Source organism: Gracilinanus agilis, chromosome 2 (genome assembly GCF_016433145.1).
Source record: "Gracilinanus agilis isolate LMUSP501 chromosome 2, AgileGrace, whole genome shotgun sequence".
In the NCBI taxonomy this organism is placed as follows: domain Eukaryota; kingdom Metazoa; phylum Chordata; class Mammalia; order Didelphimorphia; family Didelphidae; genus Gracilinanus; species Gracilinanus agilis.
This window is the reverse complement of record NC_058131.1, coordinates 677,434,404-677,452,303: the sequence shown is the minus strand read 5'-3', so window position 1 is coordinate 677,452,303 and position 17,900 is coordinate 677,434,404. Positions and strand designations below refer to the sequence as shown.

Below are 17,900 nucleotides of genomic sequence, written 5' to 3'. Positions count from 1 at the left end.
AAGCATTCTTTCAAACACTTCCTAGCTGTGTGTCATTGGGCAAGTCACTTAACCCTCATTGCCTAGGCCTTATAGCTCTTCTGGTTTAGAACCAATTGGTTCTAAGACAGAAAGTGAGGATTAAAAAAAATGTGAAGTCCAGTGATCAAAGTTGTCAACAAGTTCATAGACCCCAGTAGTAAGAATCCCAGTGCCATCACTAATACGTAGGCCTCCTTTCCTGGGCCCTGAACAAGAATAAGAGAAGATGAAGACAGAGCAGCCCATGCCCTTGGGAAGCCTAGGGCGGGTGGCAGGTATCAACGGAACCTCTAGGTTTGACTTTATGTACTTAAAATTATGATTCTGAAAAGGCTTCACCAGACTGCCAAAGGGGTCCTTGACACAGAAAAGGTTCAGAACCCAGATCTAGGTCCAGACCAAGACAAATAATCCAGAACCCTGTCACTCCACACCAGCCCCAGATTATCCCTTGGCCAGTTTACATTTCCCTAGGCTGACTCACACCCCCTTTACCTTCTCTCTGCCCTGAAGGTGATTCAAACAATGGAGAAGATCTTAGAAGATAAACTAAATAGGTCTAACAAAGAAAGAGAGAGGGAAAGAGAACTATCTGAAACAGCATCACCAATGGGGCGACCTCTGGGAAAGCATTCCAGTGGTAAGTCTTATGACTTCTGAGTAATTTATTTGGCTCAGTAATTATTTATTCTGAACCACTACACACAAGCCCTGGGATATAGAGACTGAGGGGGACTTAAAGATGAAGAAGAAAAGGGATCTGCATCCAAGAAGCTTAAAATCTCTTAAGGGGCCCCACCAGTCAGCCTCATCCCCAAGAGGAATGGCCATCATCTTGAAAGAGTGCAGACAACCAAGTGGTCATCCTTTGACTGCCTATGCCAATGGAACAAACCACTAACATACCTAAGCCCCAGATTGGTTTCTCTCTAACTTATTTTGTTTCCTGAGTACTCTCTGCATACTCAGTGCAATGGAGAAGACAGAAGACATGAAGTCTCTACTCAGGGAACTCCTAACTGGGTTAAGCAGTTTAGAGCATGATCTCAAAGCCATATATCATCCAGATCAAAGTCTCCTTTGGGTGCTCTCTTAGTTTATCAACATCATTTCCAAAATTTGGCTACTGGAGCTGTAGGGCAGCTAGGTAGAGTATTGTACTTGGCATCAGGAAGATCTGAGTTCAAATCTTGCCTCAAACTCTGCATGACAAGTTACTTTACCTCTCTGGGTGTCGTTTCCTCATCTTTAAAATGAAGGGGTGGATTCAGTGATCTCTAAGGTGCCTAGAGTTCCAATTCTATGATTCTGTGAGTGTCGGTCTACCCTGAGCAAAGACCATTGGGAAATCATTCTATCTCTTTGAGGGATCTTTCATCTCCCAGTGCAACCTAAGATTCCGTTACCATGGAGGGCCACCATATTGTACGGCTAACAACATATTGAACTTTCTATTCGTTGAAATCCCCAGATCTTTTTTCAGATAAACTAATCTCTCATCATCCTTCTCCAGTTGTATTCTTGTGCCATTGACTTTTTTAATCCAAGCGGAAGATTTGTTACATTTATCCCTGGTCTCCTTAATCTCGTTATTGATCTGGCTCAAAACTCCAGCCTGGTGAGGTAATTCTGGATAATGATTTTGACATCAGATGTGTAAACCAGCTTCCTCAGCTTTTTGTCATCGGCCAATTGAAAAGTATCCTATCTAGGCCTTCATCTAAGTTATCAACCAAAACATGGGACAGGCCAGAGCCAATGATGGATCCATGAAGGCACTCTACCAGAAACCAAACCCTCTCTTCCTTCAAGATGATATCAAAGCCTTGCATGATTACTCTTTAGAGCTGGTCCAAATTCATCATCCACTTTTTTTTTTGCACAGATTCTTTTACTAGGAATTGCTTTCCTTACCTCAAGACTAAACCTGCTCCTTCAGCATTTCTTTTTTTTTTTTTTTAACCTTTACCTTTTATCTTGGAAGTATTGATTCCAAGGCAAAAGAATGATAAAGGCTAGACAAATGGGGTTAAGTGATTTGTCCAGGGTCACACAGCTGGGAAGTGTCAGAGACAAGATTTGAACCTAGAATCTGGCTCTCAATCCACTGAACAGCCTAGCTGCCCCTCCTCTATCATTTCAACCAGCTAATATTAGTTCCTTGCTCAGGGGCCAAACAAAAGAAATCATATTCTCCTACTTGGTGGTACTTGGAAAATTTTAAGATATCTATCATGTCACCTCTAAATCCCCTTTCCTGGCTAGATATCCTCAATTGGCATGAATTCATGACCTTTCACTAACCTGACTGTTCTCCTTGGGTATTTATTCTCCAGCTATCATTGTCCTTCCTAAAATGGAATTCCCACGACTGAACCTACTCCAGATGTGTTCGAGGGTGTGGTAGGACTATCACCCAGGTTTCTCTGCTTTGCTTAATATAGAATAAATACTTATTCTTTCTCTCTCACCTCCCTACTTCCAATCTTTTTTTGTTGTTGTTTTTTAACCAAGGCATAAAATCTTACGTTTATCTAGAGGTATGCTAGTAAGTGTTTAACCACTGGGTCTCTGGAGAAAAAAAATGCCTAACCCATTTTTAAGTTTTATCAGCATTACTTACATTTTTCCATCACTTTAATTAAGACCAGGCAACTGGAAAAAAGGTCCTGATTGGTAATACTTGCTGGTTTTGATATATAAATGCTTTCAATGAAAATTTCACAATCGGCTTTCTCGAGCCTGTATAAACTGGCTCCAGCAAGGTGTGGCATTTATCCCTATTTAGCATCACCTTATTAGATTCAACTCAACTAACTCAGCTTGTAAAGATTTTTCTGGATTCTGTCTCTATTATTCAATACTTTAGCTATTCATCATCATTCTATGGCAGCTACAAATTTGATAAGTATGATATCTTATACCAGAGAGCTGGTTCAATCAAGCCCTCTTCCTTCAGAGAAGGAAAGTCCCCATAGGCAGAGTAACTCAAGAATATTTTTGAATGCCACCCAAGACTACAGAGGAATTCTGTTAATTCTTATGTTTAGACTGACCTGGGAGAGACCTGTCCTGGGAGTCCTTTATCAAGATGAGTGAACTGGGAAGGTTCCTCTACTGAACCTAGAACTAACTGAGCTACCCTCTCCTTATCACTGTTCTATTCAAAGATCCAAGAGGTCTCCTTGGCCTAGATTGGTGCATTTGTAAGGGACCCCAGCTTCCTTTGTCTATCTCAATATAAAGTCATACAGCTCTTACCATCTACTAGCAATCTAGAACAAATTCAGATTAGTGCATCACCTCAATGTGTCAATCATTGGTTTAAAGCTAGAAAAGACCTCTGAAGCCATTGGTTCCGCTCCTTTCCCCTTCATTTTAAAACTGAGGCAAAGAGCAGGGATAAAGTGACTTGCTGAGGGTCACAGATAGTGAATATTGGGGCAAGGCTTCTTGACTCAAATCTTCTGCTCTATCTCCCATGGCTGCTTCTTTAGACTAGATAGAATTAGTTGCCTGAGTTCTAACTTTGCATAATACTTCATGACCCTAAATCAGGACAAAGCAGGGAACAGGTATGGCAACAAGTAAGGAGAACATGTTCAATGCCCTTCTGTTAAGGAGTATGCTCACCAAATCATTTGGTGTGCTAGCACACAAATCCTCAGTTAGGAAAATGAAAGTTAAACTGGATTTAATCCATTAGATGATGAATTCCTGGAGAGTTGGGACTTTATAAATATATACATATATGTATATATGCATCTATATCCCTAGTGCCTAGCATGGTACCTGGCATATAGTTTTAGGCACTTAATAAATGTTTATTGATGGATTGATTGAGCACAAGCCTACACCCAAGTCCCTGGGCCATTTCAATAAAGACCTCCTTCCAAACGGACATTGAGTAGATACAGTTGAGCCACTTCTTTTTTTTAAACCCATTTTATCTTAGAATCAGTCTAAGGATCAAACAAGATAGAGGAGGGTTTAAGGGACTTGCCCAGAGTCACACAGCTAGGAAATATCTGAGACTAGATTTGAACCCTTCTCTAGGACTGACTCTCTACCCACCAAGTCATCTAGTTGTCCCTCCTTTGAGCCGCTTCTGATTTCATCTTGTTATCCTATTCTTTAACCTTTCTCTATCTTGTCCATAAAATAATATGAGAGATTGCCAAATACTTTGCTAAAAATCTAGCTATCTGCATCATTGCTCTCACCTCTCAAGAAAGAAATTTGATGGAGCTATAATATGTTATTTTTTTAAATCATCACTCTTCTGTATATGCACCAGCCATACCTTTGGTATGTTCAACAACTTGTCCAGGAATCAAATTCAAATTCATTGGCTCATAGTCTGCAGACTCCATTCCCTTTGATGAAAATTAATGTGTTTTCCCTTTTTCACTTGGGTTCTTCATTCTTATGAAGACTACCAAGAGGGACTCTGCAATCATAACCATTTCTTCTTTCAGTATCGTGGACTATAATTCAGTCTGGTAACCTGAAACTAGCAAAAAGAGTTGGGCATCATCTTATTATTTTTTTGTTTTTCTTTGGCTCCAACTTCCTGTTAGCCATTTTGGCTCAAAATCATTCTCTTTGACAGAGAAAACTGGAGCAAAATAGTTAAATCTACTTTCTATCATTCATTTATAAATCATTCTCCTTGACAGAGAAAACTGAAGCAAAATAATTAAATCTCCTTTCTCTCTCTCATTCGTTTATCACTTAGGTAGCTAGGTGGCATAGTAGATAAAGAGCTGGAGACAAGAAGGTCTGAGTTCAAATCCAACCTCAGATACTTACAAGCCATGTGTGACCCTGAACAATCCATTTAACTTCTGTTTACCTCAGTTTCCTCAACTGTAAGATTGGGATAATGGCAACACCAATCTTGCAGAGTGATTATGAAGCTCAAATGAGCTATTAGAAAAACACTTAGCACAGCACAGACATATAATAGGTGCTATATAAATGCTTATTCCCTTCCCATCCAACCTAAGAAGTAATCCTTTTCCTTCCCTTTTCCCCAGTAAAGCTTTTTATTGTTTTTAACTTCCCTTATAAGCTTTAACTTATTATAAGTTTTAGTACTCTTGGAAACACACCTTTCCATATTTTGGTGTTTATTCTTGGTTACTATCTCTTGCTTCCATCTTGAGTTACATGTCCTGTAAAAGTCCAAGTGGGTCAGTGAACACCTTGTGCATCCACATTGGTCTCTTCAAAAAGTTTCCTCCTTATCCCTTCCTATTGGAATTCTCTTGGTGCCTTGAGTTCTCAAGAACTTCCTTTCCTCTTTGGTCTCTGTAGAATTTTAATCCATTGGACCCTACCTATCTTTGTCTGAACTCTTTGAAATCTGCTCTCTCACAAGCTAGGGGACATGACCCATTAGAATCAGGTTTTCTTTTCTCTGTCACACACTTAAAGGTCTTCACATTATCTGCTTCAGTAATCAGTCCTAGCTTGCTGGTAAGAATCTGGTCTAAGTATTTCCTCTTTGCTTCTTCTACCTTTTGGATGATTATTTGCCTCCTAGGTTAAGCCTGTCCCTGAGATTCAGTTGGATCATTGAAATGGTCAGTATCATTTGGAACACGGGTCAAGCTAGTCACAATACATTGCAGTGCTTACTGTTCAGGAAGTTTCCTAGAACCTGGAAGCATATCAAGAATCATAAGATCATTGATTTTAGTGTCAGGTAGGTCCTTTGAGGTCAGGTGATTGAAATCCTCCATTTTACAGGTGAGGAGTCTGAGGTTCAAGGAATAGAAATAATTTTCTCAAGGCTACACAGGTAGTAAATAAATTGCAAACTCTGGGCATCAGACAGGAAATCCATTGGAATTTCTCTCAACAACACCACATTGCCCTCTCTCACACAAGGGGGAGCTAAGCTAGTTAGGACTGCAGCAATTTTTCAGTTTCTGGGTTTTCTCCTCTCCTTTCCCCCTCAACTCAATTCAGTTCAGTAGACACATATTAGGTACCTACTATGTGCATTGCACCATACTAGATGTTGGAAAAGTTCAGAAGTTTAGAGTTTCAATCAATAAGCATTTATTAAGGCCCTACTATATACCATGCATGGCTGAGTACAAATACAAAGAATAAAATAATCCCATCTCATAATGAGTTTACATCCTAATGGGGGAGATTAACAAGCACATGTGAAAATATATACAGCATGAATATAAAGAGAATAGCAAAACAAAAAAATGCAAAATAGTCCAATACAAGGGAGTTTGGTGGGGAGGATACTAGCAGTTAGGAGACTCAAGAAAGGCTTCAGGCAGAAGATCGTGTCTGAGCTGCATCTTAAAGGAAGACAGGGACTCTATGCATCAAAGGTAAGGAGGTAAGATGCCAATCCCTGTTCTCATGGAGGTCACAATATATACCCAGAAAATTTGAATATACCATAAAACAGGATAAGTGCATTAGGGAGGTAAGAGTGAATTGCCATGTTAAGGTCCCTCCTAGCCACTCTTCTCTCCCTAGGCCCCAAGGGAGAGAATGTTCCCTTTGACTTTTACTCCATTTTGATGTCCGAGAATGCCAGGCTGCGAAGTGAGTTGGATAAAAACCGCCATCAGTCTTCCCCCATCATCCTGCAGCAGCAAGCCCTGCCGGTAAGAACCCGGGCTGCCAATCCACAAGCATGCTTTTTTGCATTGTCCTTTGCATGTGGACTCACTTGCTACAAACCCCAAAACTCCACGACTGAGTAGGTAGAAGATGCATGCAGCCTACCGCTGTCTGACGGTCCAAAGTCAATCACAGGAAATGCCAGGATATGCTAAGATGCTGCTGGGACAAGGGCTGGCTATGGCTCCCTGGAGTCTGACTACGCATGACTGGGGGCTCTGGGGCAATCTCAAAGAGGAGCTTATTCCTTGCTTGCTAGGATTTGGAGTTCTCTAGCCCTGTTGCAATTTCCAGTCAATTCCCCCATTCTGCATGACCATCTCCCCATGCATGTCCCTGCATCTTCACCAAGAGAGCAAAGAGTCTTTTCAAGCTGGGATCAGTTACTCATCAGGCTTGGTGATTATTCACCATCTACCTTGAGACTGCCTACAGTGGCCTATGGACCCTTAGTGCAATCTGAGGTGGTGGGTGTAGGTCAAGGTTCTTGATTCTATAGAGGTCTCCTGGAATCTTCAACTGCTTTCCAGCTTTGGGTCCAAGCTGGTTTCCTCCTAGAGCTCTGTCCATTGTGCAGTGTTAGAATAGAGTGGCTGTATCTGAGAGCTTCACTTCCCTCCCACCTTGTCCAAGGGTCCCATGATGAAGGGTGACCCAACTCTAGTACCAGCACTTCCTACCCCCCCCCACCTAACCTCAACACCCCTATCCCTTATTCCAAGTCAATAGAAGAAGCCCTAACTCAGAAATTTGAGCCCTCTCTGCCCTTTCATTCCCTGAGCCACAAATCTAGTCTTCCATCACACCTTCCTGACATCTCCTGGGAGCCCTAGAGAGACTTGGAGAGTTCTTTCTCCACAGTCCCAGGAGACTCCCAGGGAGATGGGAGCAGTCAGAGACTTGGCAGAGATGCTACAAGAGACAGAGCAGCCAATGTGCTCATCACACCTGGGGAGTCTACTTAGACAGGTGGGTGCCTTGGACCCAAGTGATTCATCCTGCTCATTTTCAGCTTCTATGACATTCATACATACATGGACACTTTCTTTTAAGCAAGCCCACCATATGCAAAGGGATGAATTTGCACAGCAGATTTTTTTAAATTTATTTTTATTTTATTGATTAATTGTGAAAATTTTTCCATGGTTACATGATTCATATTCTTTCCTTCCCCTCCTCCCACCCCATCTCGTAGCCAACATGCAATTACACTGGGTTTTACATGTGTCATTGATCAAGACCATATTATTGAAATTTCCATTAGCATGATCATTTAGAGCAGTGGTTCCCAAACTTTTTTGGCCTACCGCCCCCTTTCCAGAAAAAATATTACTTAGCGCCCCATGTCACATACTATCACCATCCCCCTTACAGTTATTCACCACCCCCAAATGCACCTGTGGCCATCACTGCCCTCAGAATCACTGCAGCATCCACCAGGGGGTGGTGGCGCCCACTTTGGGAATCACTGATTTAGAGTCTATATCCCCAATCATATCCCCATTGACCCATGTGGTCAAACAGTTGTTTTTCTTCTGTGTTTCTGCTCCCACCGTTCTTTCTCTGGATGTGGATAGCGTCGTAAGTCCTTCAGAAATGTTTTGGATCATTCCATTGCTGCTAGTGGAGAAGTCCATTTTAGCAAATTAACTCTTGTTGGGAGGAGCTAGGTGGCGCAGTGAATTAAGAACCAGGCCAAGAGACAGGAGGTTCTAGGTCCTAAGATATTTCCTAGCTGTGTTACCCTGGGCAAGTCACTTAACCTCATTTGACTAGCCCTTGCCCTTTTGTCTTAGAGTTGTTACTAAAACAGAAAGTATATCTTTTTTAAAAATACATTACTTGATTTTCAGAAACGGACTTATTTTAAAAATTAAATTACATATTTTTAATTAACAAAAATCAATTTTCTCTCCCTTCTACTCTTGGAAGGGAAAAAAAGAAAGAAAAGGAAAAAAAAACTTTTGTAATGTATTTGCATAATCAAGCAAAAAAAATTCCAAATTGGCCAAGAGCAAAAAATGCATGCATTGTTCTGCACCAAAAAATGGGACTTAAATGCAGCTTTTCAGAAGTGCTACAATCAAAGTCAGCTCCACTATAGGAGGGACCACTACATCCTGAAGGATGCTTGGCATCACTTTAAACTCTAGAGTATGAATCAGACACCATTCCTATGGCGAGGAAAGGCTTATGGTCTCCATGAAGAGCAGAAGTTAAAGCATTAAAAAGGAAAGAAACTTGTGCCTAAGGTAGATTCAGGGTGGGAGGGATGTACTTCACAGCCAATTGATCGGATCCATATGGGATCGAGGACCTCAGACCTCCACTGCCCCTCTCACTGACTCTCAGAAAACGACACCCAGAGAAGATTCTCTCTCCTTCTATGTCCAACCAAGAAACATGCCAACTTGCCTATTATCACATCAGGAAAAAACCCAACGTCTGAGGAGAGAAATAGGACTATTCTCTCTTCTTATCCACTGGCATCCCAATGGAACAATATGTACTCCTTAACTCAGACCCAAATATGACAGAATCTGTGACCATTTAAATAAGAGATGCTCTAACCAAAGCTTTACATGTACAGAAGGGTTAACAGAGTAAATGGACAAGGTCAATAAGATTCTAAAGGACCCAGTCCTAAGAGAAGAAACTTTTTCAAGCATATACTTTTTGGTTGTGCTTCATACAATCAACATCCTAGCCATCCATCATTCTTACTGGTCCATTAAACCAGTCTTTCTAGGAACCTCTACATGGAAACATTTTGGTATTCTAGATCAAATTTGTATTTTAACATATTCTACAATTTAGATTTTTCTTTTTACAAATTTAGATCGATTCCCCTGACATGAATGCAAATTAGTAATTTTGTCCCTCCCTTTTTAGAGCTCTTTTTAGGGTATTTTCCCATTTCCCCCTTCTTTGCTTAGGCCATCCTTTGTCAACTTCTCCAAAGTTGATATCTGATTAGAATAAACATCAAATTATAAGGGAATTTTTTAGGAGAATTCTTTTTTTTTTAATTTTAGTTTTTAGAAAAAAAACATTTTTACATGGTTAAATGATTAATGTTCTTACTCTCTCGCCCTCAACATCCACCCCCATAGCCAACACACATTTCCACTGATTACTTCATGTCTCATCAATCAAAACCTATTTCCATATTATTGATAGTTGTACTAGGGTGGTCATTTAGAGTTTACATCCCAAATCATGTCCGCATCAACCCATGTGTTCAAGCAGTTGTTTTTCTTCTGTGTTTCCACTCCTGTAGTTCTTCCTCTGAATGTGGGTAGCATCTTTTCCATAAGTCCCTCAGAATTGTCCTCGGTCATTGCGTTGCTGCTAGTAGAGAAGTGAGTTACATTTGATTGTACCACAGTGTATCCGTCTCTGTGTACAATGTTCTCCTGGTTCTGCTCCTTTTGCTCTGCATCAGTTCCTGTCTTTCCAGTTCACATGGAATTCCTCCAGTTCTTTATTCTTTAGGAGAATTCTTGATAACCCTGATCAATAAAATATTTTTACATGAATCATCGCCTCAGCCCTATCTTCCAGGATTCTCAGAAGGTTGACTAACTTCTCTATATACAATTTCCTTATCTGTATACAATTTGTTATATCAAGAGTTTGTTCGTAAGGGTCCCTGGCACAGCACTTTTTAACTCTCCAAAGTGTTTTCCTATATTTGAAACTTGTAACAGTTCTCTGAGATGGATGGACTATGCTCATGACTGTTCTACAGATGAGAAGACTGAAATCAAGAGAGATCAGATGACTTGACCAAAGTCATCCAGTAGGTCATTGTGGAACATGAAGTGCTACATATGGAATTAGAGGACATAGAAGGTTGGCTCTATCTCTATGGACTCAGGCAATTTGGTCCTCAGTTTCCTAGAAACTAGAGGGTTGAAGTAGGTGATCGATGAAGGTCCCTACAGTTAAATGACTATAAGTAATTTTCATGTTGGGCCTTAACCCTGAGATTCAGAGTTGTGAAAACTCAGTGGGATATAGTAGAACTGAGACTAGGACGAAGGTACTCTCATACCTAGGATGATGACATTTACTTGTTTTCCAAAATGACTCACTTTCTTCTCACATGTTACATGACCTCCACAAAGGTCAATAAGCAAATCTCCATCAGGTCTTCTGACTGAGTCAGTTTGCTTCAAATGTGCAATGGGATCATAAAAAATGGTTCCCCTATGGTCAGAGGCCAGATTTCTGCTTTGCCTACAGGACTTCCTCTCTGGTACCTCGGACAAACTCAATCTTATGGCCAAATTGGAGAGCGCTCAAAATCGTATTCGGACTTTGGAGAGCGAGGTAAGTGGGGCCTACAGTCCTTTTAAGTCTTCCTAGATAAAGGAAATAAGGAAGAAGTCAGAGGTCTTATTGCCTGTATGATTAAGACCAGATATTAAGGAATAGCAGTAGAATGGGACAGAACGAATGCTGGGTCAGATAGTATACAAGAATTAACCTTGAGTCTTTCATTGCTCAAAATAATCCCAGATCTAGGGGCAACAAGGTAGGCTGTAGCAGTGGGGAAAAAAATGAAGAAATGGGAGCCAAGTCCATGGAGAATAAGGCTCTGGTGCCCAATGCTTGGTTGTTTTTACTTATGCCTAGCTCTTTGTGACCCCATTTGGGGTTTTCTTGGTGGAGATACTGGAGTGGTTTGCCAATTCCTTCTCCAATTCCTTTTACAGATGAGGAAACTGAAGCAAAGAGGGTTAAGTGATTTGCCCAGGGTCATACAAGTAGAAAATGTGAGAGGCCAGATTTGAACTCAGGTTTTCCTGACTCCAGGCCTGGTGCTCTTCCAACTGTACCACCTAACTCTACTATAGGACAAGGGCAAAGAAGAGAATGAAGTCACTCGACCCCTCAGAGTCTCAATTCCCTCATCTATAAAATGAAGGGGTGACCATATGCAAAATGACTCAGTGACCACTGTTTCCTTCCTTAGATCTATGATCTTATGATATATGAAACAGAATATAAGGGAAGGAAAACTAGGATACAGTCAACTGCCTATTACCTTGACTGGTGCCCCTGGATCCAAGAGCCTAAGGCAGACTTTTTCATAAGTTCAAAGAATCATAGAAGTTTAGGATTTAGAATTAGAACCCCATTTCCTCTTCCCCACTTGCCCATCCTAGCCATTATAATTCCTAACACCTCACACAAGTGGGAAGGGGGGTCCTGAAGAAGCACTGGAATCCCCACTTATTCTGCCAGACACATGGGTCAGCCTCCTTCTGTAATGACCCTGGCGGCCCTGGTGATCCTATTCATCTTTCTGGGGCTATAGCTGGAAGACTCAGCACGGCGCTGGGGCCAAGAAAAGCAAGACCTGAAATCGAGGCTGATGGAAAAGGACAATGGTTTCAGCCCTTCATTGACAGAAGTCCGAGTAAGTAGCCTTGGGGACCTTGGGACTGAGGCAAAGGAACAGGGAGGCATCTGGTACTCACTTGGTCCATCCATGAGAGCCATTTCTGAGGCGGTCAATATTAGAAAGTATATGAGTTGGCAATCAGGAAGTTTGAGTTCCAATATTAGCTCTGTTAGTAATTAACCATGTGACACTGAGGAAGTAATTTCTCTTGTGCACCTCAGTTTTCTCATCTCTAAAATGGAGATCATCACTCTTGCCACCACCACCATTATTATTATCATCATGGGCAGAGGCAGCTGACCCTGATCCTGGCCCAAGACAGAAATGCCTAAGAAAGGACAGCACTAACCAAGGCTTAGATTGCTTTATCAGTGGAAAGAGGGTTGCTGAAACACTGGGTATATTGGTTCCCCAAGGAACCTCAGAGATCATATAGTCCAGACCCTGGTAATAAATGAAATGCATCCTTTCATAATTCAAGAAGCCTGCATTCAAATCCCACCTCGGACATTTACTGCCCCAGACAAACCCTTATATAGATAATTTCACTTAACCTCTTAGAACCTCAGTTTCCTTATCTGTAAATCACAAGAACTAATATTTTCACTGCCAGCCTCATAGGCTTGTTATGATAATGGTGTCTTGCCCAGTCTAAGTGTTCTTGAAATATGAGTTACAATGAGCTACAAACATTTATCTAGGTATCCATGACTCTTTCCTTAAGAGAAAAAGGTGTGAGATTCACCAGAACTCTGATTCTGGCTTTGATGCTGACTTAGGGAATAGTAAGGGAAAGTAGTTGCCCCTCTGTGGTGAACTGAAAAGCCCTGGATAGTGCCACTTACCCAGAACATCCCCTCTACCTCCTTTTTGTACTTCTTCTCTTAAAGTCCATCCTGATCCTTTCTAAGTTTCTCTCTTCCAACCCTATACACACTTTTGCATACAAACTCACAGAAAGTGATCATGGAAATATCCTCAATCTAGTAGTGAAGGGGAACTTGAAGGCTATAGTCAACTATATAGAAAGGGAGAAAAAGCAATTTCCATGAATACATGATTTTTTAAAGAGGTAAAAATAGACCAGACCAATAGGCAAAGTGAGCTAGAGGATGCAGAGATAAGCCCTCTTGTCCCATGAGCCAAAGTGGGACAATAGCCACCCAAGGTCTGTCTCATCTTCTATCCAGAATCTTCTAGGGCTGGGTAGCAGCCATAGGATATCTGCTGCCAAGTCAGTATAAGAAGAAACTTCCAAAAAATCATACCATGCTAAGGGGTAGAAGGGGGATTACCAGCAGTCCAGTTCCCCTTGTGGGTGGGACAATTGAGCAAAAACAGAGTGAGAAGAGCCAGAGACCCAGTAGGTTTGCAGTGGCTGATCTGAAGTGCCATCTGCTGATTTTAATTTTTATATCATTTTTTCTCAAGATTACATCAATGTTGGCATGAATTCCATTCCCACCATGCATCTTATCTTTGGAGACAATGTGATAGGTGTGTTTGACGTATCTCTTGGGCTACAGTGGTGGGAACGTACAGGCCTTTTCACGAGAGACAATTTCTTCATATTTCATTCATTGTGCTTTTATATTAAATTACTGTAGCAAATTGGATGTGAAAGGGGGGAAACTTGGAGACTGTTCTGGCCTGTTCTTGCAGGCACCTGTGTATGGGAATCTGAGTTGGAGATTTAAAATCTTTAACCTTAACTCACTATATGCTGGTTTGTTGTGAAGCGACTTCTAGGGGGAATTTCTGTATTATGGGGGTTTATTTAGGGGTTTATTTTGGGATAGTGTATATATAGACTGTGACTGTGGTTGTTCTTGCCATGAACCTGTATTTTTCTGTGTCTCCCTGGGGCTGAATAAGGATACTGATTGCAATAGTTTCAATACAAGAGAATGCTAGTGAGAAAAGAGTCACATAGGGGAAACTGAGTGAGAAATTTCCATCCTTCTGACACCTACTTTACAGGTTCCAGAGCTAGTGATGAGCTATGCTAAACGTCACGGGCTTTGATGGCTTCCTGCAATACCATCTATTGCACAAGCAAGCAGCTTTCCTAGGCAGCAAGTCCCTCATTCCCGGAGATGCTTAAACCGAAGTTCAAGAACTATTTTTCCTGGATGTGGTAGAGAGGGATGCTCCATGATAGCACAAAGGGGCATGAGCTTTTTGAAGAGACAATAGAATGTGACATAAACACTTATGTGGGGTTTGTGTGTGTAGGGATACATGTGTGTTCATGTATATTAACCAGAACTATGATTTCATCAGTGAAGGGAGTTAAGGCATTGTTATTCAGTCATTTTCAGTCATGTCTGATTCTTTGTGTTGTCATTTGGGGTTTTCTGGGCAAAGATACTGGAATGGTTTGCCATTTCCTTCTCCAGCTCCTTTTTCAGAGAAGTGACATAGGCAAAACAGGGTTAAATGACTTGCCCAGGATCACACAGCTGGGACATGTCTGAGGCTGGATTTGAACTCAGGAAGATGAATCTTTCTGACTCCGAGTCTGTCACTGAATTCAGAGGATGGTGCCACCTAACTGCCCCTGAGGACTTGGAATCTTAGAGTATTAGCAGGTTTCTGCCCACTCCTCCATGCTTCCTTTCCCATTGTAATATATGTGCTTTTTATAATAATAAAAATTCTATCCACTGCCTTTAGGTTTATAATAACAGTTGGGTTTTCAAACAGTTACCCCTCTAGTTAGATAGTACTTATTATCATGACCATTAAGGCTAAAAAAGAAAGGCAACATGAGGTTGTGGATAGAGTCAGCCTCAAAATCAGGAAAACCAGAGTTCAAGTCCTGACTGACACAGATTGGCTATTTAACTCTGGGCGAATCAAAACCTTTCAGGGCCAGGGAGTTCTCTAAGGCTTCAAGATGTAGGAAAGGTTCTGATCATCAGAGGTAGTTTCCTCAATCCCTACACAATGAATTGAGGTCTAAACAAAAAGACATGGAGGTAAAAAGACCCAGAGAGAAAGGCTATACCCATGGTCACAGGGCAGCATTTTTCACCCACCTTGTCTGAGTTAGTTTTGGTGTTCATATTCATTTCTCTAAGTTAATCCGGTACAGACAAAGGAGTGGAGGAAGTGGAGGGAAGGGAGAGAGGATGTAGGGAGGAAGAAAGGAAAGAAGGAGGGAGGAAGGGAGGGAGGGAGGGAGGGAAGAGAGAGAGGAGGAAAGGAGGGGGAGGAGGAAGGAAGGAAGGAAAGAAAGAAGGAAGAAGAGAGGAAGGAAGGGATGGGAGAAATCAGGGAGGAAGGAAGGAAAAGAAAAAATGGAAGGATAAATAGAAAGATGAGGGAAGAAAGAGAGGCCTCATTAGAATGTATGCTCTTCGCTAGTATGGGTTGCTTCAATGTATCTGTATTCCCAGCACCTAGGACAGTGCCTGGCACATAAGAATTTAAATACTTATTGATTGATAGATATTATATATATACACAACATACATCTATGTGGATGTATAAAATCCAATATTGATTGATCCATCTATTTTTTAACCAAATTAAAGGAATGGATGCTAATTGTGTGTGTGTGTGTGTGTGTGTGTGTGTGTGTACACATATACACATGCACATAAATGCACATACAAGCTCTTAAGGAACCTGTTGCCAGTGTCCAAGGTAGGCCTTTGAGATGTCAGCTCCTTTACAACTCCCAGATTTTAGGACATAGGATTTCCTTGCTGATAAAGACCTTAAGATCATTTAGTCCAACTTCCTCATATTCCAGATGAGGAACCAGACCTCCAGAGAGTGGAACTCACAGACCTAGAGTCACAAAACAAGTAAGTAGCCAAACCAGGTTCCAGAGCCTGGTATCTTGACTCTGAATCCAGGATTCTTTCTTTTCTCCGGCTGTCTGTGAAGCTCACTGACCCACAGAAGATTAGAGGTATCGGGCACACAGCTGAGCCCAATAAATGTATATGAATGATGCTGGAGGTGGGTGGTGGGAGAGGTAGATAGATTAAGGGGAGAGGAGGGGGTACAGGTTTCCTCCTACAGCTTCCATGTGTCTCCCCATTGCCCCAAGTTCCTCAGTGTCCCATTCTGGCTTAGGGGGTTGGGATATGTCTTTGCAGGGAGGAATTAGAATTCAGCACAAAGGACTCATTTCAGAAACCTTCATATCATCCTTACTTTGCTTTATGTACAGAGGAATACTACGGACAGTACGGCCTCCAAGAGCCCGCAAAAACCGGATCCGTTATCGCTCAATCCAGAGCCTGACCCGTAAAGGCCAATCCCAAACAGATCTGAAATCTACCTGATAAAACCACAGAAACAGGCCTCCCCTCACATTCTTCTCCTGGAATCAGATCCCTAACAACTTTATTAAATACATAAATCTTGGTGAGTGTCCATGACCAATTAATGAAACCCCACCTGCCCTGGGATATCCCCACTCCTGGATTTTCTCTCTCTCCCACCAACCACCCTCATTTACCTCCTTCTTAGGCCTCACTCCTAGAATTCCAGCTCAGAATCTCTTGCTGGGCAGAGAACTGGCAGATTGATTAAAGAAGGAGAGAAGAGAGAAGAGAAAAAGGAAGGAAAATTGAATCCTAAAATAATAGAGAATGGGCTTTAAAACTTCAATGTCACGAGGCAAGAAGGCATGTACAGGGAACAAGGAGAAAGGGTGGTAACTCTGGGGAGAAATAAATAGTTGTAGGTTATCAAAGCTGAGAAGAACCACAGAGGTCATCTCATCCAAAAACCCTCATTTAACAGAAGAAAACTAGAGGCTCAAAATGATGGTGACTTGCCCACTGTCACATCATGAATTAATTAGTGGCAGTCGGAAATAGAACCTAGGTGTCCTGATTCGCACTCTCTTCCCAAGGATTTCTTTAATGAGATAGAATCAACTTTAAGCATAGCTGAGATAGGTGTCTTGCCTCCCAGGTTTGTCCTGAGAACTATTGGAGAGATCCACAGCCCAATGGTGTCTTTATCAACCCTGGCAGTTTTGCTCCCAATTTTACCAGATTCTTGGGATTAAAACATTTTTCCCCAAAGAAATATGTCTCTTGGTTAAGCTATTTGATTTCTAAGATGCCCAAGACATAAGAAACAAAACCAACCGGGCTACCATCCCACTCCGACCATAAGTACCATCCAGTTCCAATCTATATCCATCTACATATCATCTACATACCAACTTCCTAGGGGATCTTGGGGTAGAGTCAGATGAGGTTCAAGCCCCATTCTTGGAATTATACAGTTGGTTTTTTTTTAAGTTTACATTTATTTTCTCTCCCCCCCCCCCCATTAAGAAATAGAAAAACAAAACCCTTGTAACAAATATGTATCATCAATCAAAACAAAATTCTCACATTGGTCATGTCCAAAAAACTCTCTCATTCTGCATACAGAATTCTTCTCACCTTGCTGTTGGGAGATGGGTGACATACTCATCATTAGTCCTTTTGAAGAGAAATTGGCCTAGAGAGGTTAAGAAATTTATTCACATGAAGACAGCTAGGTGGCTCGGTGGATTAAGAGCCAGGCTAAGAGATAGTCCTGCGTTCAAATCTGATCTAAGACACTTCCTAATTGTGTGACCCTGGGCAAGTCACTTAATTCTCATTGCCTAGCTCTTACTATTCTTCTATCTTGGAACCAATACACAGTATTGATTCTAAGATGGAAGGGAAAGGGAAAGGAAGAGAGAAACAAACAAAGAAGAAAAAGAAGAAAGAGGAAGGAAGGAAGGAAGGAAGGAAGGAAGGAAGGAAGGAAGGAAGGAAGGAAGGAAGGAAGGAAGATAATTGAG

General features: G+C 41.5%; 2 protein-coding genes across 2 annotated transcripts in view; one reads left to right on the top strand and one right to left on the bottom strand.

Annotated features, from left to right (window-relative positions):
- CCDC33 (coiled-coil domain containing 33) overlaps nt 1–16,422 on the top strand; it is a 181,312-nt gene extending 164,890 nt beyond the window's left edge. The window contains exons 18-22 of the mRNA XM_044660257.1: nt 535–661; nt 10,927–11,013; nt 12,005–12,106; nt 15,852–15,906; nt 16,278–16,422. Coding sequence (XP_044516192.1) covers nt 535–661; nt 10,927–11,013; nt 12,005–12,106; nt 15,852–15,906; nt 16,278–16,392 — 486 coding nt within the window. The 3' untranslated portion in view covers nt 16,393–16,422. The remainder of the gene's footprint in view (nt 1–534; nt 662–10,926; nt 11,014–12,004; nt 12,107–15,851; nt 15,907–16,277) is intronic.
- Nucleotides 16,423–16,708: 286 nt separating this feature from the next.
- The window catches only part of LOC123234348 (cholesterol side-chain cleavage enzyme, mitochondrial), a 26,029-nt gene continuing 24,837 nt past the window's right edge, over nt 16,709–17,900 (bottom strand). Inside the window, exon 7 of the mRNA XM_044660256.1 lies at nt 16,709–16,772. Coding sequence (XP_044516191.1) covers nt 16,709–16,772 — 64 coding nt within the window. The remainder of the gene's footprint in view (nt 16,773–17,900) is intronic.